Raw genomic sequence first — 25,116 nt, forward strand, 5'->3', positions numbered from 1 at the left:
TTATCAACACCCCTAAACAGAGAGGAGTGTTGACACAGTATTCTCACCACCGTCTGCAGTTTCACTAGGTTTCATCCTTGGTGTTGGACCTTCTATGGGTTTGGATAAACGTATAATGGCATACATTAGTCATTATAGCATCACCCAGAGTGGTTTCATTACCCCACACTCTGCTTACTCATCCCTCCCTCCCCCTAACTACTAGCATCCGCTGATGCTTTTATTGTCTCCATAGTTCTGCCCTTTCCAGAATGTCATGTAGTTGGAATCATACAATATATACCTTTTTCAGACAGGCTTCTTTCACTTACTAATATGCATTTAAGTTTCCTTCATGTCTCTTAAAGGCTTAATATCTCACTTCTTTTTAGTGCTGAATAATATTCCATTTCCTGGCTATACCACAGATTATTTATGCTTTCACCTGCCGAAGGGCAGGATGGTTGTTTCCAAGTTTGGGCAATTATAAATAAAGATGTTATAAATATCCACATACAGGTTTTTGTGTAGACAGATTTTCAGCTCCATTGGATAAATGCCCAGAATCATGATCACAGGATCTTATGGAGAGAATATATTGGTCTTGTAAGAAACACCAAACTGTATTTCAAAGCAGCGGTACCATTTTGCATTCACACCTACAGTGAATGGAAGTTCCTGTTGCTCCACATCTTCATCAGAATTTGGTTTTATCAGTGCTTTGCATTTTGCCCATTCTAATAGATATCTTTTTGCCAACAAAGGTCCGTCTAGTCAAGGCTATATGGATATATGGATGTGAGAGTTGGACTATAAAGAAAGCTGAACGCTGAAGAATTGATGCTTTTGAACTGCAGTGTTGGAGAAGACTCTTGAGAGTCCCTTAGACAGCAAGGAGATCAAACCAATCAATCATAAAGAAATCAATGCTGAATATTCACTGCAAGGACTGATGCTGAAGCTGAAGTTTCAACACTTTGGTGACCTGATGCGAAGAGCCAACTCATTGGAAAAGGCCCTGATGCTGGGAAAGATTGAGGGCAGGAGGAGAAGGAGGCAACAGAGGATGAGATGGCTGGATGGCATTATCGACTCAATGGACCTGAGTTGAAGCAAACTCCAGGAGATAGCAAAGCACAGGTAGGACTGGTGTGCTGCAGTCCATGGAGTTGAAGAGTCAGACACAACTTAGCAACTGAACAACAACTATAGGTTCATCATGATATCTCACTATTGTTTTTAATTTGCGTTTCCCTGATGACATATGGGGTTTACCCTGGGGCTCAGATGTTAAAGAATCCGTCTGCAATGCAGGAAACCTGGGTTCAGTCCCTGGGTCAGGAAGATCCCCTAGAGATGAGAATGGCTGGTGACATATAATGTTGAGCATTCTTTCGTATGTTTCTTTACCTACTATATGTATTCTTTGGTGAGGTAACTTTTAAAATGTTTGATCTTTTTTTAATTGGGCTATTTGTTTCCTTATTGTTGAGTTTTGAATATTCTTTATGTATATTCGATAATAGTTTTTTAAATCAGGTATCTACTTCTGTTTTATTGATTATGCCAAAGTTTTTTACTGTGTCGATCACAACAAACTGTGGAAAATTCTTCAAGAGATAGGAATACCAGAGCACTTTACCTGCCTCCTGAGAAATCTGTATGCAGGTCAAGAAGTAACAGTTAGAACTAGACATGAAAAAACAGACTGTTTCCAAATTGGGAAAGGAGTATGTCAAGGCTATATATTTTCACCCTGCTTATTTAACTTATATGCAGAATACATCATGTGAAATGCTGGGCTAGATTGAAGCACAAGCTGGAATGAAGTTTGCCAGGAGAAATATCAATAACCTCAAATACACAAATGACACCACCCTTATGGCAGAAAGTGAAGAGTAACTAAAGAAACTCTTGATGAAAGTGAAAGAGGAGAATGAAAAGCTGGCTTAAAACTCAACATTCAAAAAACTAAGATTATGGCATCCGTTCCCATCACTCCATGGCGAATAGACGGGGAAAAAATGGAAACAGTGACAGACTTTATTTTCTTGGGCTCCACGATAGTAACTGCAGCCATGAGATCAAAGGATGTTTGCTCCTTGAAAGAAAAGCTATGACCAACCTAGACAGCCTATTAAAAAGCAGAGACGTTATTTTGCCAATAAAGGTCCATCTAGTCAAAGCTATGGTTTTTCCCGTGGTCATGTATGGATGTGAGAGTTGGACCATAAAGAAAGCTGAGAGCTGAAGAATTGATCCTTTTGAACTGTGGGTTGGAGAAGACTCTTGAGAGTCCTTTGGACTGCAAGGAGATCCAACCAGTCAATGCTAAAGGAAATAAGTCCTGAATACTTGAAAGAACTGATGCTGAAGCTCCAATACTTTGGCCACCTGATGCAAAGAACTGACTCCTTAGAAAAGACCCTGATGTGGGGAAAGATTGAAGGCAGGAGGAGAAGGGGACAACAAAGGATGAGATGGTTAGATGGCATCACCAACTCAATAGATACAAGTTTGAGCAAGCTCTGGGAGTTGACGATACACAGGGAGGACTGGTGCGTTGCAGTCCATGGAGTCACAAAGAGTCAGACATGACTGAGCAACTGAACTGAACTGAATTTCCCAGCACTAGAGACTGTGGGTTGTTCAGAGGGCTCTCAGCAATGAGCACATCCCAGAACTTCTGCTGCCAGTGTCTTTGTCTTCACAGTAAACCACAGCTGCCCCCTGCCTCTGCAGGAGACCCTCCAATGCCAGAATATAGATCTGGCCTAAACTCTTATGGGGTCATTGCTTTCTTCCCCTGTGTCTTGGTGCTTATGGGTCCTTGTGCATGCCCTCCAAAGGTGAAGTTTCTGTCTCCCCCAATCCTGTGCAATTCCTTCTATCAAACCCTTCTGGCCTTCAAAGCCAGATTACCCAGGGGCATCTCCTCCCTTTTTTGCCAGACCTTAGACTGGGAAGTCTGATATGGGGCTCAGAACTTTCACTCTAGTGAGAAAACTTTATCTCCACTCATCCCTTGAGGTATTTCTTGGTGAGATATCCAATAGAGATGCAGCTCACAGGAACGTTGCGATGTCAAACCACTAAAAGCGCTGGAGGTGCAGAGAATGAGTCCCGGACTAAGCTGGGTTTGTATCAAGGGCTCCCCTGGTGGCTCAGAGGTTAAAGCGTCTGCCTCCAATGAGGGAGACCCAGGTTCGATCCCTGGGTCGGGAAGATCCCCTGGCGAAGGAAACGGTAACCCACTCCAGTATTCTTGCCTGGAGAAGCCTGATAGGCTACAGTCCACGGGGTCGCATAGAGTCGGACACGACTGAGCGATGGAACGGACGGACGGAAATGTCCAGACTTATCCAGACACATAGGAATCAAGTGCCTGAACATCCAGAATTGCTGGTCAACTCAACTTCTTTTTAACAGCTGGATTCTCCCCCTGGCACTGAGCAGAATGTCTTTACAGACTAAGGCTCAGCATTCTTTCTTTTGTACTCACCTGTTGGAAACTATCACTATGCTTTACACATAATATCCTGGCCAGTACCTTAAGCCATTTTCATGAGCTGACATAGCATTCTGAGTAACTGAAAGTAGAGCAAAATTTTAATTTCAAATTTTAAGTATTTCTCTCATACAAAGACCTGAACAAGAAGGGTAATAGCAGTGTTATTCATAATAGACAAAAACTGGGAAAAAATTAAAATTCCATCAGCTGGTGAATGGGTTAAAACTGTGGTATGTCCATGCAATGGAATAATATTCTAAAGTAAAATGAAATAGATACATGCTGAGCTGAATGGAGCTCAAGAACATGTTAGTAAGTGAATGAAGTCAGATACAGGAGACTGGATATGGTATGGTGCCATTTGAAATGTCCGGGAAAGGCTAATATACAGAGACAAAGTAGATTAGTGGTTGTCTGGGCTGCAGAACAGGGGGATAGGGAGGAACAGGGATTAACAGTAAAGATGCATAGAAGAACTTATTAGGGAAATGTGATTTATGATGAGTGTTCTAATTGGTAAGATTACCCAAAAATAAAATCATTGAATTGAACATTTGAAATGGATGAACTATATGATATGTAAAATATGCTTCAATAAACTATTTTGTTTTAATTCTAAAATTCAGAAGCTTGCATTTTGAAATATTTTTGTATTACTCTGCCTCCCAGCCCAAGTCAGTTGGGCGAACCATGTAGCATTTTCATCCAGGAAATTTTACACTAAAAATGCAGAAGCTTCAAATATGGAGCTAACACTGTGACTCCCACAAGGCCTACGCAGAAAGCTTTTTTTTTTAAGCTAACAAGGTGTACGTCAAGGTTGTATATTGTCACCTTGCTTATTTAACTTATATGCAGAGTACATCATGAGGAACGCTGAGCTGGAAGAAGCACAAGCTGGAATCAAGATTGCTGGGAGAAATATCAATAACCTCAGATATGCAGATGACACCACCCTTATGGCAGAAAGTTAAGAGGAACTAAAAAGCCTCTTGATGAAAGTGAAAGAGGAGAGTGAAAAGGTTGGCTTGAAGCTCAACATTCAGAAAACAAAGATCATGGCATCTGGTCCCATCACTTCATGGGAAATAGATGGAAAAACAGTGGAAACAGTGTCAGACTTTATTTTTTGGGGCTCCAAAATCACTGCAGATGCTGATTGCAGCCATGAAATTAAAAGACACTTACTCCTTGGAAGGAAAGTTATGACCAACCTTGATAGTATATTAAAAAGCAGAGACATTACTTTGCCAACCAAGGTCTGTCTAGTCAAGGCTATGGTTTTTCCCGTGGTCATGTATGGATGTGAGAGTTGGACTGTGAAGAAGGCTGATCGCCGAAGAATTGATGCTTTTGAACTATGGTGTTGGAGAAGACTCTTGAGAGTCCCTTATACTGCAAGGAGATCCAACCAGTCCATTCTAAGGGAGATCAATCCTGGATGTTCATTGGAGGGACTGATGCTAAAGCTGAAACTGCAATACTTTGGCCACCTCATGCGACGAGTTGACTCACTGGAAAAGAGTCTGATGCTGGGAAGGATTGGAGGCGGGAGGAGAAGGGGACGACAGAGAATGAGATGGCTGGATGGCATCACCGACTCTGTGGACATGAGTTTGAGTGAACTCCGGGAGTTGGTGATGGACAGGGAGGCCTGGCGTGCTGTGATTCATGGGGTCGCGGAGAGTCGGACACGACTGAGCGACTGAACTGAACTGAACTGAACAAATATCCAGCTTTGATACACCTGCAAAGGTATTTGTGTTTCTGTCAGCTGGATTCTAATTGATTAGGATTTTTATCATATTTTCTTCTCTTTTTCTCCAGAATCTCCTCCCAGGGAACGAGAGACAGCTAGACAGAAGCATTTGAAGCATGCTCAAATAGGAGCCCTATTCATCCTGCACTCCCCGTCACCCAGCACACAGTAGGAGCTCCATGTTTATATGCTGAATAGAAGGTGGTGGCAGCAGCTAAATTGCTTCAGTCATGTCTGACTCTTTGCGACCCTATGGACTATATCCCACCAGGCTCCTCTGTCCATGGGATTATCCAGGCAAGAATACTGCAATGGGTTGCCATGCCCTCCCTCCAAGGGATCTTCCCAACCCAGGGATCAAACCCATGTCTCTTATGTCTCCTGCACTGGCAGGCATGTTCTCTACTGCTACCACCTGGGAAGCCCAAATAGAAAGGCAGGACGATTGTATTTCATTTGGGAAACATACATGACCCACAGTCCAAGTACCTCCAAGAGGAGCAGCTGGCTACATACAGCACCAGTGAGTCAAACTTGTGTTTTCAGGGGAAACAAATAAAACAGATCAAAGACTCAATGTGATAATTAGAAAAATGCTCAATACTGGTCAGTCACTGCTGAGGATCTTCACTCGCAAAGACAGAGAAAAAGCCACAGGTGCCGTTTTAAAACTACCTTCACTCCCTAACCCCATCACTTAAGTTTAGTTTTCTTCTCCTACTGAGGAGCTGACATTTCCGCTTGCCATGTTTGCAACCAAAGAATTGGTCCCCTTCTCTTTCAGTTCATTGGCCTCTTGTACATCCTCTAAATCAAGCTTAAATTCACGTTCTTTAGGAAGCTGTGCTGCTCCCTCAGGGTTCAGGCTCACAGCTGTTGGAGCACTTTCTGCCACTTTGCTATAAAGCCAAGGGTGAGGCTACCGACTCATGCCCCACGAGGGTAGAGCCTGCGTCGCTCACCTTCATGGGCTTCGGACAGCCCACAGTATCTGGGTACCCATCATGTGTGCAAGGCTCTCAGACACATACCACCGACTCAACAGTGACAAATGTCTCTTGGCCTCCTGGAAGGGCCCATGACACACCCTGCTGCCTCAGGTACCCAGCCTCCACTCACCTCTAGATTCACAAAAACAAACATTCAGATCTAATATTCTCTCTGCCTCTAAACTGCTTAACCCCGTTTTCACCTACTTCCTCCCTGCCCAGAGGAGGAGACACCCTTCCTCCTCCACAAAGCCATGCCTTCCCTCCCATCCGCTGCAGTTTCTTTGTTTCATCAAATATGAATGATGCTTTGACCTCTCCCTCCTTCACTTCTCAACCTCTCAGCAGATTCCAGTCAACTCGCCCTTGACCTCCCCTTCTCACACACACACACCTGACATGTGACATTTAGGGATAATGGAAAGGAGGGCTAAGAAGAGGAAACCAGAGAGAAAGGACCCAGGAGCAGGCATTGACATCAACACGATGTGTTGGCGGCACAGATTTCTGACATCATCCTTCCTTCCAGGCATTCTCATTCCTCCTCTAAGTTTCCATTAGGAATGCCACGACCCACAGGCCACTTCTGTCTGTCTTCCCTAGAAGGTTCTACAAGCATGTAAACATTACCCTTCCCTCCCCATCCTTTCCACCATCCCTCCTTCCATATCCATCTCACTTAACAGCACCTCACCACCCACTTGTGGGTCACACGTACCGCTGAGGAGGCCTCGCCTTCAGTTAGGCACTGGGGCCTGGTTGCTAAGTCTCCAAATTGATTCTTGAATCCTTCTCTCCTGACACTAACTTTCTTGGCTCTCCAAGGCCCAACAAGCAACCTTAGAGACCTGACTCCTGAGCTCAGGGACTCCAGCCTCCCCCTTAGATGACATTTGATCATGTCACCTGCTCCTATACCTTCTCTGGCTTCTCATCACTCAGAGATTACTAGCCCCAACCTCGGTGTGGCACTCGAGAACTTCTAAAGCCCCCACCCTGAACTTTCCTGCTCCCCCAACCCTGCATTCCACCAAATGACTTGTCCCTCCTTAACCCCACCATATCCACCCCGCTCTGTGCTCTATGGTTTTTCCCCTCACATCTTTCAAGATGCAGCCTATTTTCTTTGTGCCCACATCAAAATTGAAAATCTACACTTCCCTCTCTGCCTGAGTTGTCAACCTGTATTTGCTTGTCTGTGTCTCTATCCAAACTGTAAGGATCCTTAAAGTAAGCACTCCAATTTGTTCACCTTCACATTGCAGTGCCTCAATGCCCAGCACGTAGTAGTCATCTTAATACGTTTTAATATTATTCAGTTATGGTAAAGCTGACAGATCAGGAGAGGATTGCCATTGAATAAACAGTTCCTAGGAGAAGAGGGCACACCGTGCCTCAGGGGCCACATGAAAACGCACAAGGAATGGTCAGGAGAAGACTTCCCTGGTGGCCCAGTAAATTTAAGATTCCACCTGCAAATGCAGGGGATGAGGGATCAACCCTTGGTAAGGGAGCTAAGATCCCGCATGCCAGAAGGCAACTAAACCTGCAAGCCACAGAGCCCACATGCCACAGCTAGAGAAGCCCAAGCTCACATGCCACAACCAAGAGCCCACATGCAGCAACCAAGACCTGATGCAGCCCAAAGAATAATTACTTAACAGCAGCAACAAAAGAAATGATCCGGAGGCAGAGGGAATGAGGAGGAAAGGTGTACAAGAGCCTTTATTGTGGTTTTTTCACAAGGCAGGGTAAACAGGCTTAAAACTGGCTTGTATGAATAGTTTCAGAGCACTCTGGGATATAGGGGCTCTTCCTAATTGCCTGGCATCTGGCCTTTGGATGATAGAGCAAATGGATAGTGACCATAAGTGTGAAAATCCAGTAAGGGAGGTAGTTGAGGGGTAGACCCTGGATTAATTGCTTTGGAATTGGAAAGGCACTCCTGGGAGGAGGACTTGGGAGCCAATGAGGGATACAGGACAGCAACACAAGGTGATCCAGGCTTATCATCTGTTTGTCCGGGACAAGGTGTGTCTGACATACGCATGCAAGGCATAAGTCAAAACATCAAGTTTATAAGATGGTAGAAACATGGTTGAGTGAATGGATGGATGGATGCCTGGATAGGTGGCTTACATGCTACCAGTTTCAGGTGGTCTGCAGTAATCGCTAGGGCTCCAAAATCACTCTTCTTGGGCTCCAAAATTACTGTAGGTGGTGACTGTAGCCATGAAATTAAAAGATGTTTGTTCTTGAAAAGTAAAATTATTATCAAACTAGACAGCATATTAAAAAGCAGAGACATTACTTTGCTGTCAAAGATCCATCTAGTCAAAGCTATGGTTTTTCCAGTACTCATGTATGGATGTAAGAGTTGGACCATAAAGAAAGCTGATTGCCGAAGAATAGATGCTTTTTGAACTGTGGTTTTGGAGAAGACTCTTGAGAGACCCCTGGAGAGCAAGGAAATCAAAGCAAGCAATCCTAAAAGAAATCAGTCCTGAATACTCATTGGAAAGTCTGATGTTGAAGCTGAAGCTCCAATACTTGGGCCACCTGATGCGAAGAACTGACTCCTTAGAAAAGACCCTGATGTGGGGAAAGATTGAAGGCAGGAGGAGAAGGGGACAACTGAGGATGAGATGGTTGGATGGTATCACCAACTTGATGGACATGAGTTTGAGCAAGCTCCAAGAGTTGGTGATGAACAGGGAACCCTGGTGTGTTGCAGTCCATGGGGTTGCAAAGATTAGGACATGACTGAGTGACTGAACTGAACTGAACTGAGAGCAATCACTAAAGCATTTTTATTTTTTTGTATATTTCAAACATAGGAGAATTAGGATTTATCTGTAAAACAATTTTCAGAAAAACTTGAGAAATAACAAGTTTTCTTTCATAGCCTGGCTGTGGTGCGTTTATGTTAAAGATACCATTTATTCATAATTTTTCCCTTCCAATTATTATTAAACATAAAACTCACTATAGTTCTAAATCAGGGCAGAGGGTAGGGAGAGGTGTGTATGGAACCTGTATTCACCATCTCAATAAATGCAATACAACTGCAATACTCTGGTTTTGAAGAGCTCATTTGTGCTGACAGAGTCACAGACCTGAGTGGGATGTTCAAAGTCAGAGATGAAGAAGATTTAAGGCAACTGAGCCTCAGAACGGTTCAGTGGCTTCAGAAATGACTGCTCTAAGACTGACACCCCAAGTCCTTGACACTTGATGACCAAGTCCCATTCTGTCTCTCTGCAGCTGCAAAAACAAATGCTTGCCTCCAATTAACAAATTACTGATGACTTCAAACCTAGCGCAAAGATGTTTCAAAAGGAAGCCACAGTCCGGAAACAGCCTGAAATTCAACTCTCAGATGCATCTCAGAAGTAGCTCTGGCGGGCAGCCCCCACTTTAATCTGTTCTATGTGATTAAAAGGGGATTTAAAATTTTTTACATTAGCATTATTAATTTCACTAAAAAATAATAAGAAAAAACCACCCTGCCCGTGTACATAATCAAAACTAATATAAATCCAAACAAATACAAAAGAAAGAAAGGTTGTATTTATAAGAGGGAAGATGACCAACCATTGCCATTACTGAAATCTCATCTTCAATGGCTTTTGTCCACCCTCAGAATAGCACTGGAGACCATCTGAGATGCTCAGAGGTGAATGCGAAGCTGAGATCTCCACTGCTCCCAAAAAGAAAGGCACCAGGACTGGTGTAACATGGCCTTTGCTGCTATTGCTGAGTCACTTCAGTCGTGTCCGACTCTTAGCGATTCCATGGACTGCAGCCTACCAGGCTCCTCCATCCATGGGATTTTCCAGGCAAGAGTACTGGAGTGGGGTGCCATTGCCTTCTCCGAACATGGCCTTTAGCTGAGAGCTAAAAAAAAAAAAAACAACAGGACATAGAACACATTACTGCAGTCAGGACAAGAGAGATGGTATTTGGCTAAGCGGGCCAGACAGTTTATTGCTTCTTTCTTGGGCTCCAGTTCATTAAGCATTACTGTTGAAAACCATGGTGGATCCAAGTTCTAAATGAAGTGGACTCTCCTGGCGATGAGCGATGTCACTAACTGCAGACAAAACCTATTCAGTTTTTTTTTTCCCCACAGGGTGACAGACCACAGGGAACAGATAACGGGCAATTAGCATGCCCAGCCACTGAATCTGAGGATGCAAAGCAACCTTGCACAAACAATAAGTCATCGTCAGGGGTCTGGGGGGACTTGCGCTGTCTGCATCTCTCTCCAGCCTCCCGCATCAGTAACACATCCCCCCTAGCTTTGTTAGTTCACTGATGTTTTCTCTGGGCTGGGCTAATTGCAGCGGCACCACTGGGGGAGTCACTACCACCCACCCTCCCCCACCAAGGTGATCATATTCCTTCTTTCTGCCCTGCCACTGCCCTGCCACTGCCCCTGCACCAGGACTCCTAGGTATCTGGTCTCCAGATAAGTTTGTTAACTTGCAGGAAAACTTCCAATTAAAAAAAATCCTACCTCCCTCCCTCACCCCTCAAAATGCCTTGAAGAATTTCTAATTCTAGCCCTAGCGCCTGCTTAAAACATAGACTCAGGTGACTATGATGCACAAGCCAGGATTGAGAGTCCTGAATATTATCTCTACATATTAGGTGGCAACTGCTATACTGGAAGGATCATTTTTGTACACTGGGTTAGTTTGAATATGGACTAGGCAATATTATGAAATTATTGGTAATTTTCTCAGGTGTGATAACAGCACTGTGATTGTTAGGAAAATTTAAACACACACTCATAGAGATAGAGAAATCATACATAGCAAAATGTAAATCATTGACTCGAGATGGAGGATATGTGGGTGTTTATTTTACTAGTATTTCAACTTGTCTCAGCTATGAACATTTTTATAAGAAAAAGTTAAAATAAGGAAAAATTCAAATGCATATTACTATTTCAGTATTGACCATCTGGTGATGTCCATGTGTAGAGTCTTCTCTTGTGTTGTTGGAAGAGGGTGTTTGCTATGACCAGTGTGTTCTTTTGGCAAAACTCTGTGAGCCTTTGCCCTGCTTCATTTTGTTTCTCCAAGGCCAAACTTGCCTGTTACTCCAGGGATCACTTGACTTTCTACTAGCAAGGTAATGCTCAAAATCCTTCAAGCTAGGCTTCAACAGTACATGAATTGAGAACTTCCAGATGGACAAGCTGGGTTTAGAAAAGTCAGAGGAAACATAATCAAATTGCCAACATCTGTTAGATCACAGAAAAAGTAAGAGAGTTCCATAAAAACATCTATTTCTGCTTCATTGACTCTGCTAAAGCCTGTGTGGATCACAACAAACCACGGAAAATTCTTAGAGATGGGAATACCAGACTACCATACTCATCTCCTGAGAAACCTGTATGCAGGTCAAGAAGCAACAGTTGGAACTGGACATGGAACAACAAACTGGTTCAAAATTGAGGAAAAAGTACATCAAGGCTGTATACTGCCACCCAAATTATTTAACTTATATGCAGAGTACATCATGTGAAACGCTGGGCTGGATGAATCACAAGCTGGAATCAAGGTTGCTAGGAGAAATATCAATAACCTCAGATATGCAGATGATACCACTCTAATGGGCTTCCCTCATAGCTCAGTCGGTAAAGAATCTGCCTGCAATGCAGGAGACTTGGGTTCAATTCTTGAGTCGGGACAATTCCCTGGAAAAGGAAATGGCAACCCACTCCAGTATTCTTGCCTGGAGAGTTCCATGGACAGAGGAGCCTGGCAGGCTACTGTGCATGGGGTCACAAAGGTTGGACATGACTGAGTGACTTTCACTTTCACCACTCTAATGGCAGAAAGCAAAAAGGAACTAAAGAGCCTCTTGATGAAAGTGAAAAAGGAGAGTGAAAAAGCTGGCTTAAAACGCAACATTCAAAAAACTAAGATCATGGCATCCGGTCCCATCACTTCATGGCAATTAGATTGGGGAAAAGTGGAAACTGACAGAATTTATTTTCTTGGGCTCTAAAATCACTGCAGATGGTGACTGCAGCCATGAAATTAAAAGATGCTTGCTCCTTGGAAGAAAAACTAAGACAAACCTTATTAAAAAACAGAGACATCACTTTGATGACAAAGGTCCATATAGTCAAAGCTATGGCTTTTCCACTAGTCATGTATAGACATGAGAATTGGACCATAAAGAAGGCCAACTGCCAAAGAATTGATGCTTTTGAACTGTGGTACTGGAAAAGACTCTTGAAAGTCCCTTGGACAGCAAGGAGATCCAATTAATCAATCCTAAAGGAAGTCAATCCTGAATATTCATTGGAAGGACTGCTGCTAAAGCTGAAGCTTCAATACTCTGTCCACTTGATGAGACGAGCCAACTCATTGGAAAAGACTCTGATGCTGGGAAAAACTGAGGGCAGAAGGAGAAGGGGTCAGCAGAGATGGTTGGATGACATCACCAATTCAATGGACATGAGTTTGAGCAAACTCCAAGAGATAGTGAAGGACAGGGAAGCCTGGTGTGCTGTTGTCCATGAGATTGGAAAGAATTGAATATTATTTAGCAACTGAACAACAATATTATTGTTACAAAATACTTACTATAACTATAATTTATAAGAAGAAAAACTTTAAATCTCTATGTAATAAACTTTAAATCTTTATTACATAAAGATTTTCCATGTCAAGATATACTAATCATTAGAAATCTAAGAAAAAAGTGACCCAAAGAGTGCTCCAGAGTGATGTTGGGGGTGAGGCTCTTACTCTGTGGGGTCGGGTGTCTTTGCACAGACTTCAGGGAGGACAGTTCAGGAATGTTCCTGAAAAGCAATTACTTGGCTAAGAGTTTAGCCTACACAAGTAAAGAAACAAAGAAGGCTAAGAAGTATGCAGAAGGATGTTCAATGCAGCACAATTTATAAAAGCAAAAACAGCTGGTAATTAAACAACCACGTTTCGCTTTGGGGCTGACAGAGCCACACAATGGGGTAAGACTCAGGCATCACAATTTAGGATACAGATCTAGGTGTGTTAGCCTGGCAGGAAATGTCCACAGTTGAAAAAGGTAGGTCAGGTACAGAAGACACATACAGACAGGGAGACATTAGTCTTTGTTTCTTCAGGCTCCAGTCTTTGTTTCATGAAAAATTTTAAATGTTCATTTATTACTTTTGTTATTAGTGGGGGAAAAGGCCATTTCCATTTGGGAACCAAAAGGACCCATACCTGGTGCCCACAGTAAATCAATGGGACTCAGCACGTCCCACGGGGCCCTGCCTATCTCCAGGGAGGGGAAGGATGGACCTAGACAGTGGCCCAGTCACCCATCCTTGGGGAACACGTGCCTTAGGACCCCTTCCGGGGATGGGAGGTGGTCCCAGCATCCCAGCCCGGGGCTCCTGGGAAGGAGAAGCACAGGATGTCCTTCCCTCCTCCCTCCGGGGCTGCCAGGCTGCATTTCATAGTATGACTGAAAGTGTGCCACCCCGTCTGTCTCTCCACAAACAAATGGAAGACTCAGAGCTTCCAGCATTTGGAGGCACACAGCTTGCATATTTTTATGAAGAAAAATAAACACTGTGTATGGTAACAACCGAGTCCTGATGGAGAAAACACGCTGCCATCCAGAAGGGCTTGTGCAGCCCAGGGCCTCGGCGTCCAGACAGGTGGGCGCAGGCCAGGAGGGCGGGGGGCGCTGGGAGGCTGCCTGCACATGTGCCACGGGGAGGACACCCTTATCTGGTCACGTCGCCATCGTTCCTGAAGAACAAAAGGCACATGTTGTTTACTCTGGTGGCGACAGTCAGTGGCGGCGTCCAGTTCCCTGCGAGCTCCCGGTCACGATTCCCACCGTTCAGGTTCGCCCTTCCACCCACCCCCACATCCTCCCGCTGCTCTGCAGACTGGAAGGCATCCGCACGATTTTCCCGCCCCGTCCTTAGAAACACTGAGCAGTGGTTCTCAAAGTGTAGTCCCTGGACCGCAGCATCCACACTGCAGGGAGCTTGTCAGAAATTCAAGAGCGCAGGCCCGGCCCCGAGCTGCTGGAGGGGAAATGGACAAAGTAGGGGGTGCCAGGAACCCGCACCCACTTACAAACTGGCCCGAAGGCTCACCCAATGCGTTCCACTGATGTCGCTTTGGCAGAATTGTGTTGTATGGACATTGCTCCCTTCCAGGAAGACTGGGAAATATCGCTTTTTCTTTGGGCCCGTTTAGCTGGGGCACAAGCGCATGCACACATGCACGCGCATGCACACATGCACGCGCACACACACATCCCCAATAAACCAGGGTTCAGTCAGTGAGGAAGAAGGGAAAGAAGGCTGCTGGGAGGTGAGGTGGGGGTGCCTGCTGCAGTAGTTTTTGTCTTTTCTTCATCTTCCCTCTCTTGGGCTCCTATAGCTAAAGGATGAAGGAGAAATGTCCACCATCTACACTGACAGACTGGAGGGTGCTGGAATTGTGGGCCTTCCTGCAGAGTTAATCATCCCTGCTCACCTTCTCCGTAAGGGTGGGAGAAGGTAACCCCAGCTCTGCACTCTCTCTTTTCTCATCTTAGGATAACACTCCCTTCTGTGCCGTTAGGCAGACATCCTCACCTTTCCTCACCAGAGCACTTTCTACATGGGCTACACGCTCACAGATCCCCTCTCTGTCCTGTGTGCCATGCCCACAGAGGCATCTTCGTCCAGCCCACACACAGCTCTGTCTGAACCGAGGGCCGCCCTGCCGGGCCACCGCTCACCTCTCAGGCCTTCTCCTTCCCTCTCTGCGCCTTCTGCGCTGACCATACTGAGCCCTGAAACTGTGTGCCTGTCTCTCTCCAGGTCTCTGCATATTCTGTTCTTGCTGCTCAGAATTCTCTTCCCTGGCTTCTGAGTTCACACTTCGGAGTTCAACCACAGGTCCCAGCTCAGACATAACTTCCCCCAGAAAGACTGGCCCAGGTGAGGTGCCCATCCTCTCTGTCCACCCCAGTCTGCTGGGCCATTGTTCATTGTTGCTTTTCCCAGAATCTCATAGACCAAATGCTCCAAGACTAAAGCTGTATCAGCAGATCTGAACACAAACAGCAATGGTAGGAGGAGCCTCACTCTCGTAAGAGGGCATCCTGCCCCTAAGGGTAACTGACCTAACTGTCCCCTCGCACCAGGATCACCAGATGAACTATTTTTGAGTCTCTTTTGTAAAAGGAAGTCATTGGGCTGTAGTTGCTAAATCAGCGGTGAGCAGAAAAAAGAGGGGAGGAAACTGAGCTAGTCTCTAGATTTTACATGAAAGTTGAGAAATTAATACCCACCCCCACCTAAGCTGCCCCATACACTTGTCCTGAGAACAACAGGCAGCTTGACTCCCAGGCCGGGCTCTGAAACCAGGGCCTCATCCCTCCCACTGGTGCCTGCTTCCTTTCCTTCTGCCTGGGGGTCTAAGGCAGAAATGCCAAGAATGAATATCAACTGCCTCCAGTCTCCTCGTTATAAACAAAGAACCTTAGCAGAAGTGAAATAGATGCTAAAAAATTCGGTTCTCACCAGGAGGCCAGACTTTGATAGCCCCCCAGGAAGCTTGTGGACATGCATGCTAAGTCATTTCAGTTGTGTCTGACTCTGTGACCCTATGGACTGTAGCCCACCAGGTTCCTCTGTCCATGGGATTCTCCAGGCAAGAAAACTGGAGTAGGTTGCCATGCCCTCCTCCAGGGGATCTTCCTAACCCAGGGATCGAACACGCATCTCTTACATCTCCTGCATTAGGAGGCAGGTTCTTTACTACTAGTGCCACCTGGGAAGCCCCAACCAGGAAGTTTGCACCTAAAAAGGAGGCTGGGCTGTTTTGGAAGTTCTGGCCCAGAGGGAGGTTGACCTTCCTCTCTCCTCAATCAGCACGTGGACGATGTCAGGCCCTCACACATCTGCAAATAAAACCAGAATTTCCTGCAGAGACATGGGCAGCTACTCCCAAGGGAACAGAACTATCACAGTCATGTTCCCCCTGCTTTCCCACCCCTACTATGACTGTATTTCTTTGAGGTGCTATTCCTCACTTAAAAGCTGTAGTCAGAGTAGCGGGGGGAGACCTTTGTAACATGACTGAAAATCAGAAAGGTTCAGTAATGTGTCCAAGATCACAGAGCAGAGGCAGAAAATCCTAAAATGATCATTTTGTTTTTCTTTTCTTTCTCTCTCACTTTGAGGGGGCTAGCCTTCTGCTCTTCTGCAGTGTGAAGTCCACGTGCTCATCAGAGACCCTTCTTCCCCTGCCACCAGCTCACTCACTGCCACCCAGTTTCCTGCTTTGTGGGAGTCTTTGTATCTGTTTGATAAACCACAGGGGAGAAAGCTGTTCCAGGAATGGGTCAAGCAGCAAAGGTTTTTGGAATGAAGAGTTTAAAACTCACCTATTTTGAATCATCCCAATTCTGAGAGAAACAAACACAAACCAGAATTCTTTGGCTGCAGTCTGCTGGAATATCTGGACACTTTTCCCAGCATGTGACATCATTTTCCTTCCAGACTTCAGTGTTAAAAATAGCCTGGCAAACCCTTTGAACTATTGTCTCTTTCAAACACAATATGGATTGTATGTGTGCTTATGACTTGGAAGAAGTGCTCTGTGAGACAAGACATGTTGACAACCTGTTTCATAGACTTGTTGAACTTATACTGAACACACACGCACACGCACATGCTCACACGCACACGTGCACACGCACACACGCTCACACGTACAGTACACATGCCACTCTCACGTGGTACAGCCATGCCAAACTAGCTCCTTGAACTCCTTTAAACAATGCTATGATATGATCGAATTGACCAAAACCCGGCTACTGCTGCTGCTGCTAAGTCACTTCAGTCGTGTCCGACTCTGTGTGACCCCATAGACGGAAGCCCACCAGGCTCCCCCTTCCCTGGGATTCTCCAGGCAAGAACACTGGAGTGGGTTGCCATTTCCTTCTCCAATGTGTGAAAGTGAAAAGTGAAAGTGAAGTCGTTCAGTCATGTCCGACCCTTAGCGACCCCATGAACTGCAGCCTACCAGGCTCCTCCATCCATGGGATTTTCTAGGCAAGAGTACTGGAGTGGCTTGCCATTGCCTTCTCTGCCAAAACCCGGCAGGAAGCCACATTTTCTCTCTCCCATTCAGGTAGATCAGGAAGAATTTTGAGAAGCTACCATCTTAAAATTTCTAACTAGTTTTCTGCCTGGATTGGCCCAGCAGATTTTGTTCATGGAAGAGTCACTAGGTGACTTTCCTGACTCTTTAAAGGCGACACCATAGGCCTCCTCTGCCCTGGGCCTTAATAAAGGCCTCTCCTTTTAGAACCACTCTCCATGTGGAACAGGTGGCTGAAGAGACATGAGGAAGTTTGCTGCAGAACCAGGACATCTCCTGGGTGCACAGGGATGGGGAACTGACCTGAGTCTTTGAGGTTCATGATACTAGAGCAGCTGGGCTGGACTGAAACATTCTGGCCACAGCCAGCTGGTAGGACAGAAGCAAGAGCTTATTAGAAAACAGGCAGCTGACTGACAAGCCTAGCTCAACACCAGGCCCAGCTGGCTGGGCAGCCCTCCTGAAATCGTTGCCCTGAACAAAACTGACAGAACCTTCAGCAAGTATGTAAGTGGCTTCCCTCAGGAAACCATGGAGGCTGCCAGAGATCTGAGCTATGGGCTAGGGGGCAGGTGGAGGGAGCAGAGCAGGGAGTATGGAAGCAGGGCTGATCCCTTTAAAGTGCACGAACCCCAGGTAGCAGGGAGACCCCCAGAGGGGGCGGTTCTGGACTTTCTATATGGTGGGCAAGCAGGTGATTGCGGCTCACCTTGAATATCACAGGAGGACTCCACACCCATCACACCACAGCTGGGTCTGACCCCAAGCTGGTCAAGTAGGTCATTCAGGTTACACCCCATGCCCCACACTCAGCTCATAGTAAATACTGGGGTGTCCCCAGCTGGACTTCTTCCCACTCCAAAGACTGAGTGCTTTGCCCACTTCTGGGGAAAGGGGTGTGGACTGCAGAATTGGGCTTCGTTAAGGGTTATCAGGTAACCCTGGGTAACAAGACGCCAAATCAAATTTGAGCTTCAGATAAACAGTAAATAAGTCCTTAGTGCAAGAATGCCCCCAATATCATACTCTACTATTTATCTGAAATTCAAGTTCAACTGGGCATCCTATCTCTTTGCTAAATCTGGCCCAGCAGTGAGCCCCAGCCTCACTGCAGAAGCTGCTGTGGGCCTCTTTTCACTGTATTTTTCCCATGAAAGGAACACAGCCCTCTGCCTTCTTCGCGTGAGTCAGAGGTAGGGATTGAACTGAGCAAGGACAAATGTCCCCACTTTCATGGGTGTCGGGAGGGGAGGAGGATATAAGAAAACTGATGCCTTAGAGAAATAGGTTTGATGACCCAGGAGGCCCATGGAAGCTGTAGACTTGAACTCCTACCATTCTCTGTGCCCTGCTAAGCCCTGGGGGGCAACTTAATGATCCCATCTGTTATGTTTTCATTTTCTCCCGAAACACTTACATCAACAGTACTCAGGGCCCCAAGTCCCCTGACCAAGATGTTCAGTCACCTGCTAACTGTCCTTTGTGAGGGCTTCACACCATGCAAATATCCCTGTCTATCCACATCCACGGCAGAGGTGACCAGACCGAGGAGGAGTGGCTGACCCTCCTGTCAAAGCAGAGATGGAGTGACCTGCAGGTAGCCCTCCTGGCTGTACCTCCCTTTGCATCCTTGGGCCTGACCCAGTGCAACAGCTGGTATTAATACAACTGGTTTTGAGTGTCATTGTGCCCAGGGGCAGCAGGAAATGGTGTCCAGCAGAAGAGCCTTCCTGAGTCTGTGCAAAGGCAACTGGAGACCCAGCCTGGAGAGGCTACCCACAAGTGACACTGACCTCCAGGCCCAGACTGACCCCAGGACCATCCACAGTGCAGGCCACCACCAGCCTGCTCTCCTCCTGAGCCACCCCCACCTATCTGCCTCTCCCAAGGGTCCCATAACAGGAGGAGAAGCCTCAGTTTTGAAGGAACTTTAAAGAACACCTATCTCGTCCCACATCCCTGAAGAGACAGGGAACACTCTTTATCAGTTAGCATATTTCACCTTCATTCATCCCCTACACTGAGTCCAAGCCCATCAGTCCTCATACTTTCCCCCAGCATCCACGGAGGCCATCTGGACCCGTGAAATCCTACTGCATGACCTCTGTACCAGTTTATTAAGTGGTTCTCAGCTCTATGGGGGTACAAGCATGAAATCATGTTATTTTTCACCAAAGATTTTTTATTGAAGTATAACTTATATACAACATTATATTAGTTTTAGGTGTACAACATAGCTATTCAATATTTGTATGTAATGAAATTAATCACCACAATAAGTGTAGTTAACATCTGTCAACGTACATAATTTTTTTTAAAATCTGTTTCTGTGATGAGAACTTTAAAGAACTTTAAACTTGTGATGAGAACTTTAAAACTTTAGTAACTTTCAAATATGAAGGTGAAAGGGTTAGTCACTCAGTTATGTCTGACTCTTTGGGAACCCAAGGACTGTAGCCCACCAGTCTCCTCTGTCCATGAAAAGCTCCAGGCAAGAATACTGGAATGGGTTGCTATTCCTTTCTCCAGGGGATCTTTCTGACCCAGGGATCAAACCTGGGTCTCCCACATTGCAGGCAGATTCTTTATAATTAACTATGGGCTTCCCAGGTGACTCAGTGGCAAAGACTCCACTTGCCAATGCAGGAAACATGGTTCAACCCCTGAGTCTGGAAGATTCCCCTGGAGGAGGAAATGACAACCTACTCCAGTATTCTTGCCTGGAAAATCCCATGAACAGAGGAGCCTGGAAGCTTCAGTCCAAGGGGTCACAGAGTCAGACATGACTTAGCAACTGAGCACAACAACAACATAATTAACTATAGTCACCATACTACAGGACTTCCCTGGTGGCTCAGATAGTAAAGTGTCTGCCTACAATGCGGGAGACCTGGGTTCAATCCCTAGTTTGGGAAGATCTCCTGGAGAAAGAAATGGCAACCCACTCCAGGATTCTTGCCTGGAAAATCCCATGGACAGAGGAGCCTGGTAGACTATGGTCCATGGGGTCGCAAAGAGTCGGACACGACTGAACGACTTCACTTTCACTTTTCACCATACTATAAATTATATCCCCAGGACTCACTCATCTTATAATTGGAAGTTTGTACCTTTGTACCCCTTCACTCATATTGCCTACCCCCCAACCCCACCTCTTGCAACTACCAATCTATTCTCTGTATTTATAAGCTTGGTTGTTCTTTGTTTTGCTAGATTCCACATATAAGTGAGACCATACAGTATTTGTCTTTCTCAGTCTGACTTATTTGTAATAGGAAAGAACAAATCTGACTCCATATTAGATCTGTTCCTTTTCCTGTGTTTACTTATGTTGGCTATGCACCTTTTGTAAAAGACAGTTGCCTACAGTCTGAAATATGCAGGATAGCCTATGGGCTCTGATCTTCAAGAGCCCATTCATACAGAGACAAAAAGTTGCAGAACAGAGAATAACATTTGTCTTGTTGGAGGTTTATAGGAACAGCATGACCTGACATATGTGGACAAGTGCAAGAACAAGGGTTCGAACACCAAGAAGCTTGCAGCAACTAACCACGCTCCCCCGCTCCCCACCTCACCTGACCTTTAAAAGTGCCTTGCAGAAACTGTTCGGACAGCTCAAGGGTTTTTTTGGGTATGAGCCACCCTCACCCTGCATGCTGCTGCTGCTGCTGCTAAGTCACTTCAGTCGTGTCCGACTCTGTGTGACCCCATAGACAGAAGCCCACCAGGCTCCCCCGTCCCTGGGATTCTCCAGGCAAGAACACTGGAGTGGGTTGCCATTTCCTTCTCCAATGTGTGAAAGTGAAAAGTGAAAGTGAAGTCGCTCAACAAACCTTTCTCTCCTCCAAACTAGGATATTTTAGTTTGTTTGAAAATGTTTAGCTCAAACAACAGGAAAGGAGGTTAGTGTTGTTTACCCAAGGAGCTGAGCTGCAGCTTCATTAGACACAGGCAGAACTCATCACGTGGGAGCTGGATGGCTGGTGGTTTTTGTCTGTGTTCACTCCTCTGGATTAGTTTTCTATTGCTACACATTTAGCAGACAAAAATTATTCCAAATATAGCAGACCGAACAACAGAAACGTGTTATCTCAGTTTCCCTCAGTCAGAAGTCTGGGTCCAGTGAGGTTAGGGGGCTCTCTATCAGGGCTGAATCAGGCAAGGTTCACTCAAGTACTTGGCAGATTTCCTTTCCCTGGAGACCTGGAGATCCGTGCCCCTGTTCTGGGCCTGGGTCACCCCTAGCTTCTGGGATCGCCCGCATTCCTTGGCTCACAGCCTCCCCACTTCCATCACCAGAGTCTTCAGCAGCAGTGCTTCAGATCTCTCTGATGGATTTCTGCCTCCTTTCTCTGAGTCTTCTGCCTTCCTCTTCTGCTTTTAAGGGTTCATGCAAGGACACTGACATATCCAGATTATCCAGGATAATGTCCCTGTTTTGAAGCTGGTTGGTAACTTTACATACATCTGCACATCCCTTCAGCAGTACCTTGATGAGTGTTTGAATAACCATGAATGGACATCCTGGACACATCACTAGAGTTCTGCCAACCACACTCTTCTTCCCTTCCCCTTGGCTAACTTGGTTTTTAATTTAATTTTCTTCTTTGCATAGGTGGAGATTCAAGCACTTTTAATAAGAATTTCACTTCCTTTCCACTCTTCTGATTTGAGGGGCGTTGGAGTGGCAGCATCTCTACCAAGGCAAGGTAAAGCACTAGACTTGCCACCAGATGTGTGGGCAAGGGCCTGGGCCCTGGTGTTCACATCAGGGTAACCTGCACACATCATTTCCATCTGCCAAGACAGTCTCCTTAGTTGTGAAATGGCATAATGATACAGCACTTACAGAACTGTTACAACAATTTAACAAGGTAATACACTTGGAAGTGCTTTGTAATTCTACACTGCTGTATATGCACACACAGACCCGGATGCACACAACCTCTTGATTCAGTTCAAATACCACCTCTCTTGTGATGTCTTCCCCAACCTCTGAAGGCAGAGCTCCTGGGGCTGGGCCTGCTGCCATCCTGAATAAAATCAGGACCCTCTTTCAGAGGGAGAGCAGAGCATGCTGTTGCCCCAACAGTTAAGTATCATGCAGATATATCTGGTATCTCATAATAAAGAGTGACACACAAACTTGTTTCAGAGAAAACAAGAAAAATCATACCCAAAATCTCCAACACATAAAATACACACAAGCAGAGCTTCTCTGCCTCAGCCAGAGATGGCAGGAGTGGGGGAGATACTTTGGACCCCCACCCGTTTAGCCTCCCCCTCGCATTGCTGCTGCTGCTGCTGCTGCTAAGTCACTTCAGTCGTGTCCGACTCTGTGTGACCCCATAGACGGCTCCCCCATCCCTGGGATTCTCCAGGCAAGAACACTGGAGTGGGTTGCCATTTCCTTCTCCAATGTGTGAAAGTGAAAAGTGAAAGTGAAGTCGCTCAGTCGTGTCCGACCCTTAGCGACCCCACGGACTGCAGCCCACCAGGCTCCTCCATCCATGGGATTTTCTAGGCAAGAGTACGGGAGTGGCTTGCTATTGCCTTCTCCGCCCCCTCGCATTACCTATCAATAAATATGAGCATGAACCACACACACCACACACACATACCCCACACAATTGCAGATACACATCACACCACACACACATATACACACACACCATATACCACACAGTTCAGTTGAGTCGCTCAGTCATATCTGACTCTTTGCGACCCCATGAATCACAGCACACCAGGCCTCCCTGTTCATCACCAACTCCCAGAGTTCACTCAAACTCTTGTGCATCAAGTTGGTGATGCCATCCAGCCATCTCATCCTCTGTCGTCCCCTTCTCCTCCTGCCCCCAATCCCTCCCAGCATCAGTCTTTTCCAGTGAGCCAACTCTTCGCATGAGGTGGCCAAAGTATTGGAGTTTCAGCCTCAGACTTAGTCCTTCCAATGAACACCGAGGACTTGTCTCCTTTAGGATGGACTGGTTGGATCTCCTTGCAGTCCAAGGGACTCTCAAGAGTCTTCTCCAACACCACAATTCAAAAGCATCAATTCTGAGTCAGAGGGGCGTGGAGACGCTTCTGGAAGTAACATCGCGATGGCTGCCCAAGAAGAACCCAAAGTTCAGTTCAAACTTGTTTTGGTTGGTGATGGTGGTACTGGAAAAACTACATTCGTGAAGCGTCATCTGACTGGTGAATTTGAGAAGAAGTATGTAGCTACCTTGGGAGAAGGCAATGGCAAGCCTCTCCAGTACTCTTGCCTAGAAAATCCCAAGGACGGAGGAGCCTGGTAGGCTGCAGTCTGTGGGGTCGCTAAGGGTCGGACACGACTGAGCGACTTCATTTTCACTTTTCACTTTCACACATTGGAGAAGGAAAGGCAACCCACTCCAGTGTTCTTGCCTGGAGAATCCCAGGGACGGGGGAGCCTGCTGGGCTTCCGTCTATGGGGTCACACAGAGTCGGACACGACTGAAGTGACTTAGCAGTAGCAGCATGTAGCTACCTTGGGTGTTGAGGTCCATCCTCTTGTGTTCCATACCAGCAGAGGACCTATTAAGTTCAATGTATGGGATACAGCTGGTCAGGAGAAATTTGGTGGACTGAGAGATGGTTATTATATACGAGCTCAGTGTGCCATTATAATGTTTGACGTAACATCAAGAGTTACTTACAAGAATGTGGCTAACTGGCATAGAGATCTGGTACGAGTGTGTGAGAATATCCCAATTGTGTTGTGTGGCAACAAAGTGGATATTAAGGACAGAAAGGTTAAGACAAAGTCAATTGTCTTCCACCGAAAGAAGAATCTTCAGTACTATGACATTTCTGCCAAAAGTAACTACAACTTTGAAAAGCCCTTCCTCTGGCTTGCTAGAAAACTGATTGGAGACCCTAACTTGGAGTTTGTCGCCATGCCTGCTCTTGCCCTGCCAGAGGTGGTCATGGACCCAGCCTTGGCAGCACAGTACGAGCACGATTTAGAGGTTGCTCAGACAACTGCTGTCCCGGATGAAGATGATGACCTGTGAGAAAGTGAAGCTGGGGCCCAGCGTCAGAAGTCTAGTTTTATAGGCAACTGTCCTGTGATGTCAGTGGTGTAGCGTGTTTGCCACTTTAATATATAGCTAAGCAGAACATGTGCTTAATCTTTGGATGCTGAAGGAGATGGATGGGCTTTGGAGTGAATGTGGCAGTTTAAAAAAAAAATAGCTTCATTTTTTGGACCTGCATATTTAGGTGTTTTGGAACACAGTTGTTCCCTCCTTGAGTTTCAAATATAAGATTGTTACAGTCACATGACAATATGAGAGGTGGAATCTTGTTTGTTACTGTCATTTCCATTCCTTTTCCTTTAGAATCAGAATAAAGTTGTATTTCAAATATTAAAAAAAAAAAAAGCATCAATTCTTCGGCGCTCAGCTTTCTTCACAGTCCAACTCTCACATCCATACATGACCACTGGAAAAACCATAGCCTTGACTAGATGGACCTTGGTTGGCAAAGTAATATCTCTGCTTTGTAATATGCTATCTAGGTTGATCATAACTTTCCTTCCAAGGATTAAGCGTCTTTTAATTTCATGGCTGCAATCACCATCTGCAGTGATTTTGGAGCCCAAAAAATAAAGTCTGACACTGTTTCCACTGTTTCCTCATCTATTTCCCATGAATAACACACCAAATACCACACATTCATACAGATCACACCACACACACACATCTCTTAACAGGAGATAAGCTA

The 25,116-nt window shown here is 45.7% G+C and overlaps 1 protein-coding gene across 2 annotated transcripts; it reads left to right on the forward strand.

Moving 5' to 3' along the window:
• The first annotated feature begins 23,436 nt into the window (after positions 1-23,436).
• Positions 23,437-24,698, forward strand: LOC129557378 (GTP-binding nuclear protein Ran-like). Of its 2 annotated transcripts, XM_055427930.2 has the most exons (2): positions 23,437-23,585; positions 23,868-24,698. In XM_055427930.2, exons 1-2 carry the CDS (start codon positions 23,469-23,471, stop codon positions 24,402-24,404), a joined length of 654 nt encoding a protein of 217 aa, XP_055283905.1. In that variant the 5' UTR covers positions 23,437-23,468; the 3' UTR covers positions 24,405-24,698. The 2 variants fall into 2 exon arrangements, with proteins under 2 accessions (XP_055283905.1, XP_088693853.1); XM_088837727.1 differs by lacking the exon at positions 23,437-23,585 and having other exon boundaries at positions 23,898-24,698.
• Positions 24,699-25,116: the final 418 nt, after the last annotated feature.

The sequence above is a fragment of the Moschus berezovskii genome, chromosome 7 (genome assembly GCF_049115385.1).
Source record: "Moschus berezovskii isolate FMDL1 chromosome 7, NW_MosBer_1.0, whole genome shotgun sequence".
NCBI classification, from domain to species: Eukaryota; Metazoa; Chordata; class Mammalia; order Artiodactyla; family Moschidae; genus Moschus; species Moschus berezovskii.

Excerpts from the sequence above, each read along its gene's own strand:
- LOC129557378 (XM_055427930.2), top strand. The coding sequence starts at position 23,469 with ATGGCTGCCCAAGAAGAACCCAAAGTTCAGTTCAAACTTGTTTTGGTT. Across the intron at positions 23,586-23,867 it reads GTGAATTTGAGAAGAAGTAT|CATGTAGCTACCTTGGGTGT; the intron begins GTAGCTACCTTG and ends TAGCAGTAGCAG.